The 8034-nt window shown below is 31.6% G+C and overlaps 1 protein-coding gene across 1 annotated transcript; it reads left to right on the forward strand.

The window, feature by feature from the left end:
* The first annotated feature begins 5678 nt into the window (after nt 1–5678).
* LOC111034363 lies at nt 5679–8013 on the forward strand. Its single transcript, XM_022315545.1, has 2 exons — nt 5679–6232; nt 7688–8013. The coding sequence occupies exons 1-2, from the start codon at nt 6001–6003 to the stop codon at nt 7870–7872; spliced, it is 417 nt and encodes a 138-aa protein (XP_022171237.1). The 5' UTR covers nt 5679–6000; the 3' UTR covers nt 7873–8013.
* Nucleotides 8014–8034: the final 21 nt, after the last annotated feature.

Here is an 8034-nt window from a genome sequence, read left to right on the forward strand (position 1 = left end):
GCCAAGCTCATTTAAATGTATGTACTGCATTACATTTTTAATAACTTCTTAGCAATGTATTACCAAATATTACTAAAAATTACAATTCATCCCTAGATAATAATAAACGCTCGTGGTTTTCGTCTAAAAATATCGTCAGCATCGCCACAAATCGAGCCTCGTTATCGCTATTGAGCCTCAATATGATATAGATTATAGGAGTTGACGCAACGAAAATAATTTTTTTTGTATATCATTAAGTATTAATCAGGAAATTGTAGTCTTTTGTTGGGAAATAGCTCAATAACAGCGACAGTTCGTTATTTAATTACCTATAATACATCAAGACTTCAAGGCGGGCCCCTGAAATATTTCAAAAATGAGGCCCAGGGCAAAATGGTCCCGTTGTCCCCTCCTCTCTAACGGCTCTGGAAAGACAACACAAATTTAAGCTATTCATAATTTCGTATTATTCAAATTTTAAACTACTTGTATCTGCTGATTTTGATCAGCTATTTTATCATTCTCAGTTGCGATTTCGTCAAACTAATTAAAACTGAAAAGTTATAAATATTATATCATTTTATATTTAAGCCATAAAATGATATAAATATTATATCATTTTATATTTAAGCCATAAAATGGTACTACCAATTTGGTAGTAAGTTGTAAGTGTAGGTACATGATAATATTAATACATTAATGTTTTTTATCGTATATTTTGTTGTTTTATTGCACATATTTAGCGAAATTAATTATAATGTATTATAGTGCATATTTATGCAATTTTTAGTGCTATAAAATCCCAATCATTGTTATAACTTGTAACCACAGGCGTGCGCACGGTACGAGTCGGCAGAGCCCAGTTTCAACCGGAAATTTATGGAGGCATGGTAAAATTTGGATACCTACATATTTTATTATAATGATGACAATAAAATTAAAAAATGTATGTGTTCCGCAATACCAATTTTATTCATCTTAGAACAACATTGTGTACACTGTACAACCACTATAACCATTAATAGGTTAATCATTATTATTTATTACCATCTATGACATTAGTATTTATTTAATATAGTATTAAGATATAAGCAGATAGGCGGTATGTTAACTGTTTACTATTTAGTGTTTACTGTGTTAAGTATAGCCAGCGCCGTATTACCGCTTAGGCTATGTAGGCTAAAGCCTAGGGCAGCAAATTTTAAAGGGTGGCAAATTTTTTTTTGGTGTGACCCAAAAACTACGTTGAGATATTAGTAAAATATCAATACTTATGTAAATTAGACGGTAAATTTATTTCAGCCTATGGGCGGCAAAAACCTTAATCCGGCCCTGAGTATAGCCGTAGGGTTACCATACGTCCGGATTTCAAACACCTGTCCGGATTGGCGTCCGGATTTGAAAAATGTCCGGATTTTATAAAGGTAACCGTTTAACGTGGTTATATTGATACAAAAAGTTATGTTTGGTGACAGATTTCCAGGTTTACTCTGTATAAATTAATAATATCTAATTTCTATTTTCATTCATATTTTTTCCCAGAACGTCACGATAAGCGACTATTCATTATTATCATCGTTGCCATAAAATAAAATAAAGTATTATTAAATTTAGTCCTACTAAATAAGCATTCGTGTGTTTAATTCGTTCACATGTAATGTGTACTGGAAAACGACCCGTATAAATCGTAAAATTCACTCGACAGTTTCTATTCTGTTTTATGAATATCAGTTTTTAAAACAGTGTCAAAAAAGTAATGACCGCGTGAGATGTTCGACATGCAATTCCGAATTTTCTATGGAGCATCGAGGACGGTAAGATATTGAAAATTACATAAAACGACGTTTTATTTATAGATTTAAATAAAATTGTATTAATGAAAGAACAATACTGTTTAACTTTAATTTTACCCCCCCCCCCCTGAAACGGAACTGATGTCCGGATTTGGTCTAAAAACATTATGGTAACCCTAAGTATAGGTAATATTTAGATTTTTGCATGCACTGTCACTGTGCCCTGAAATATTATGAGACATCATAATTTATTATTTTTATTCCTAACGATATTGATAACACAGTTATTAATTTATAATGTACCTATGTTGATATATTAAAAAAATAAAAAAATAATTATGTACACTGTCGAAGTAAGGCCCCAACTGTTCCAGACTCGACTAGAAATTGAAGTCTACCCACGCTATGGTTAATAGTTATAACTATTATAGCGGATAGAGTAAATTAATAATTATACTTATATTAATATACTTAATAAGTAATAATATTATATCTTTAACAGTATGTAAAATACCTAATCGAATACTAGCAATAAATAAAAATTAACAATTGGAAATAAGTAAAATACAAAATTGCATTATTTTTAATTCGTAATTATTGTTTCACATTCATAGGCGTAAGTTGTAGGTAGGTACCTAGTTAGTACTTACCTTATATCACGGACATGTATTATTCAATGATGATGGTATGCTATTACAGTAGAATCTCGGTAGACCAGAATACCGCGAGACATCGAAATCCCCCGGATTATTGGAGGTTCACATAAAGACGCATTTTTTCTTACTGTAACACCTAAATACCGGCGACAAATTAATTTAAACAACTTAATACAAGTAGTGCAGTATACATAGTGATGACACAATAACTAGCCGTAAACCGATACACAATAAATACGCACAACACGTCAACTGTAAATATAGGTAAATAAAATAATATCTTATCGGTTCATTCGGACTTGGTCAGATACTTTTGGCCAGTGTCACACTTCGAATCCTCCGCGGATTCCGCAGGCATCAAAACACGTTGTTTGTAAATACTTGTTAATAATACTGGAGCGGGAATTCGACGCCGCTGTCAAAACAACTTCGCAACATGTTTCGATATTGCGGAACGTCCGCTATGAATATCCGCATGTGTGACACCGCGGGCGTCACCCGTCTTATCGTTCACGATAGTAATTGTATGGTTATTATAACGAAAATATAGCCGGATTACAAAGCCAGGTCCACGCGACCACGCAGATTCTTGTTATCGTTGTGTTTCTGTTTATAGAAACAATTTAGATTATGTCTATAACGATAAGTCCATGTTGGAAAAAGTTGAGTTTATATTTTGTCTTGTTTTCTCGCTCTGTGAAGACCCGGTATTATTTATTACCAAGTTTACCGACAAATAAAGTAATGTAATTATTAGGTAGGTAGTGACTAGTTACCTATAAGCTATTACTGAAGAGCGGATTTGTAGGTTCTCATAAAAGTTTAAAATATGATTCTAAAGATGCAAATTTCTAATTCAACACTATTTGTATGCTCATAATATTCTTTTCAGAAATCATCCAATGATCCAATTAAAATACCTTTAGAGGACGCTTCACACACATTATTTTGTTGTTTCCATCTTAAGGTTAACATATCTACCAAATTTTTGCTCAGCGAATCACGTTTAGCTTCGTTAATTCAAAAAATAGAATAAATTGACCTATTATGAAACTTGATGGTAAGAACATTATCTGTTTGCGTGTATGGTTTTTACGGTAGTTCGGTTTTAAGTGAGTTATAAGCATTTTTTTTTTTTTTATTTATTATAATTAAAATGTTTCAACATATTGCATGTTATTACAAGTTTGTTATTTCAATTAATACAATTTAGAATTTAGAATTTAATTGGAATATGGTATGGATGATCGGAAGATAGTGTGTTAATTAAGGAGTGGGAGTGATGAGGAGAGGAAATTTATTTATTAGGGGTGTTAAAGCAGCTAGGAGGGGGTTTTGGATTAATTTTAGCTCGTTAATGAGATTTGTGACGATTTGGAGAAGTTGATCGGATGGTGGTGTATTTGCTGTGGCTTCGGCATATGTGAGTTTTTCTCTTGGGTTTGAGCGTAGCGTATCATGCCCACTTCTGTGGGGTACACGTGGTACAGCTTGAGTTTGTGTGTGTTGATTATCTCTTTTTGTTGTTTTGGTTTTGGAGTTGATGCGGCTTAATATTTTTTTGAAGGTTTAGCAACCTTTATAATTGGCAGTGTGGTTTCCGCCACATTTAGCACATTTTGCTGGTTCCTCCAGTTGTTTTGTGCAATTATCAGTGAAGTGTTCAGCTCCACATTTAACGCATCGCGGTTTGTGGCGGCAGTAGTTGCGTGTATGTCCATACTTTTGGCAATGATGACATTGGGGAGGGCCAAGTCGTCTCTTTGTGTATTCGAATTTTATAATTGAGTTTAATAATTTGGTGATTTTGAATATTTCACGGTTATTGGTGTTACGAGCTAAGCTGATGTTGAATAGTGGAAGTGGCAATTTATTCGCACTGTGTGTTATATTTGTGATGCTGGTTACTTTATGTCCTAGTTCGTTTAGACAGTTTATGATATCTGTGGTAGAAGTGGAGTGGTGGAGGTGGCGTAGTACCACACGGAATGGTTGGGAGGAACGAGGCATTCTTAATATATGCTACATTATAGTTAAACATATACCTAAGCAAAACTTGCTAAAAAATTGAAGTATCTTAGAAACCCACTGGCACTTATAAATACAAATAATGTTCTTATCATCAAGTTTCATAGTAAGTATTCACTCTAATTTTTAAACTGACGAAACTAAACATGATCTGCTCAGCGTAATTTGCCGAGTTAGGCACTTTAAGTTGTAAGACGGAACCAACTAATGCCCGTCGCGTCCTCTTATAAAATACGCCAAACTTGTAAAAAACCTATGCTGTTTTGTTCGTCAAAAATTTTAAAAATCTGGGCTTTTGTCGTAATAAGAAATTTAGTATCATGTATAATAGTACATGTTTATAGTTTACATTTAACTCTATAAATGTATAATATTTTAATTTACTCACCATACATTAATATTCCACACTTCATAATAATAGTATGCTCTAACTTTAAAATTTTTGTTGCACACATTTTCTTCGAATAGTTATTAAAATTGAGTCAAATTTGAATGAATTAAGCAGATTATACAACCAAACAATTTCCAATTTAATAACAATGTTCTTGAACGGTTTTTATAATTTTTAAAGACTGAATATTCTATAATTTCCAAAATACTCTTTTATAGATATTTAATATTTATACAAAATAATTTTTTTCCAAGAAAATCTTGTCCACATTTTCAACCTCGTTTTGATGCCCCTTAAATAGGTAATGAATACATATAATAAGTAAAAACCTACAAATCCTCTCATTAGTAATAACGTGGTTATTTAATAAATTAATAATTATTCATAAGGTAGTTAATATTTAATTATAAAACAGTTGTGATGTGTCCGCGCTCCAGGTTTATATGGTAACCCTAACAATTAACTAATGAAATAATATATTTTTTTTAAAGTCTGGGCATACGATTGAATTCCGTAATGCGTATCATATATTATACCAACTATGTACTTCAATATAATTTTATATTTTTATATACATATAACATATACATATAACCTAGTCGAGAATCCCATGCTTCTTATTTGTGAATTGCGATACGAATAAATGAGAATGGAAGTGGGAGACCAACAGACGTTTGTCATAATGTCGTGCACGACAACCGTTGTGATAAGACGTCTGCCAAATGTAGTCGTGTTGCGCCATGTTGCCACTTCCAGCAACGGGCAACAACGATTCATAACCAAAACGGATAAAAAAATCTGATTTTTAGATAAAAAATTTAAAAGTAATTATAAAATAAAAAAGAAAGAACAATTTTAAAAAAACTCGTTTGATTAGTAATATTTTTATAAATTTGTCAGAATAAAAAAATATTTAAACATTTTGAAAAATTTAATCATGATGCCTAGTACACGTGCGTGATAAGTCGTCAATAACACCACACTAAACAACAATATTAACACTAAATAATATCTATTAAATCTTAACAACGATAATAAGAAATAACGGTTGTTCGCCTAAACGATTCGAATTATTTAATAAGGAACAGCGATCCGTCGCCGACGATGTGCGGCTGTAGTCCATGATTCATCTGGCCCGTGAACACCCGTAATGGATAAGTACGTGAAGCGCATTAAGAGGAAAGAAGACAATGGCGGAGACGACACAGACGTGGACAAATTCTACGTACCCGGCGGCCAGTTGATGGCTGCGGACTCTGCTGTGTCCTGTGCACTAGGCATCCAACAACCCGCAGCCCCTCAAAAGTCCGATCGACCAGCCACTCCGCCTTCGCCGATTTTGTCTATGTCTCCGACATCGGAAGACTTATCCTTATCGAAAAGTATGTACCTACCAGATTGTCATAGTCGAAAACGGCAATATCTTTATATTTATATAATGCTCTCACTTTGAGATTATCGAGAATAGCTCTTACATGAATATTGTATGACATCTTGGTAGTATAATTGCTCGTGTTGTTGATTTCATTAGTTTATTAAAAAATTCATAACATTCACATAGGTATTTCCTTGATTGAAATTGCACTTGAAACCAACATTACTGTTGACCAAGGCACTCTCTTAATATTCCATTTTCTATTTGTAATTGGCCTTATGAAATATAACTTTGAAGATACCTATTATGAAATTTGGAATAAAATTATTTGTTTGGACTATTGCGTTGGAATATAAAAATATCGGGTAGAGGGGAGTCAGCTGATTGTTCCAATCTTCGGGTGTTATGAAGTTGATAAGTTAACTCATTTTCTATAAATATAATCATTTTATTACAAGATTACTTAATTTGGTGTGTTAGTGATGAGTGATTTAATTTGATTTTTGAAAGTGATTTACTTTGATTTAATTTTGTATTTTATCTTGCTGTATTCAGTTTATAATAAATGTATTTTTTACTGCCATAGTTTCTTGTACTTTGAGTGGAGTAAAACCATTGCATGTAGTTGCAAAATATTAGGTTTCTTACAAAAAATCCTACTTTTATATTAAATAATATATTATTTGAAAAGAGGACATCATTGAAAGTAGGAAATTGGTAACACAAATGATGCAGTGAATGAGAAATCAATCTGTGTATCATAATCTTCTAAGCAGTCAACCACCATTGTGCTATTGAAATTAGTAAATAGATCTTCTTATTGTGTCCGGTGTAAATAGATGTGGACAAACTTCATTGATGTATTGTGATAGAATTTCGTGTTCGAACCTAGATGATAATTGTACAAGGAAAAAGTGCAGGCAGATAATTTTTATCTGAGCTATCTATTGTCAATTAACTACCATTTTCAAAACATTCATGTGTAAATACAATTGTTTTTTAACTTACTTTTTTTTTTAATACCTAATTTAAAGCTTAAAATTGTAATTTCATATATTTTTAGGGATTATTATTAGTACTACCTCTTTGACTGGAAATTATTTGACATAATTTAGCATGATTTAAGAATATAGAGTAAATATTTATTTTATCATAAAACTCAAATAAATAAAACAATCTAATATAATTGCAATTATTTTATCAAGCGTATTGTATGAATGATACTTATGGTTTCTAAGAATTGTCACCTAGTTATTGGTAGTCTTAAAGGCTATAGCCATAAGGTTAATTCACACAAATCTACACATTTCACATTATTAGCATTAGATTTCAGTGTTTTCATTGATAGCTAGAAAGTAATGTGCAATAACTACTAATAAGTGTATATTATTATATAATAACTAATATATACTACTAATTAATATTTAATATAATGATAATGAATTATTTTTTTATGTCACAGAAACAATAGGACAAATGAAACGCATTTACGTTTCTAGACGTTTGCTATTCGATGATGAAGAAAAAGTCAACATAAATAAGCCTGTTAGTCAACATTTGATCGTCAACTCTCAACCAACTGATGTCTTGGAAGAAAAGGTTAGAAATAATAAAATAATTAGCTTACAAACAGTACCGTCTTTTTAAAGAGGAATTGATATTAAATGGTTTTATTTGTTTTTTTTTTTAAAAATATAGTACAATATACTACATTTATAAAATTAATTGTTTCTGTTGTAACTTAAATTGCCATAAGTCTATAAATAATTAGTTAATTTGTGACAGTGTGATTTTCTTGTGGGTATTTTT

The sequence above is a fragment of the Myzus persicae genome, unplaced genomic scaffold, assembly GCF_001856785.1.
Source record: "Myzus persicae strain clone G006 unplaced genomic scaffold, MPER_G0061.0, whole genome shotgun sequence".
In the NCBI taxonomy this organism is placed as follows: domain Eukaryota; kingdom Metazoa; phylum Arthropoda; class Insecta; order Hemiptera; family Aphididae; genus Myzus; species Myzus persicae.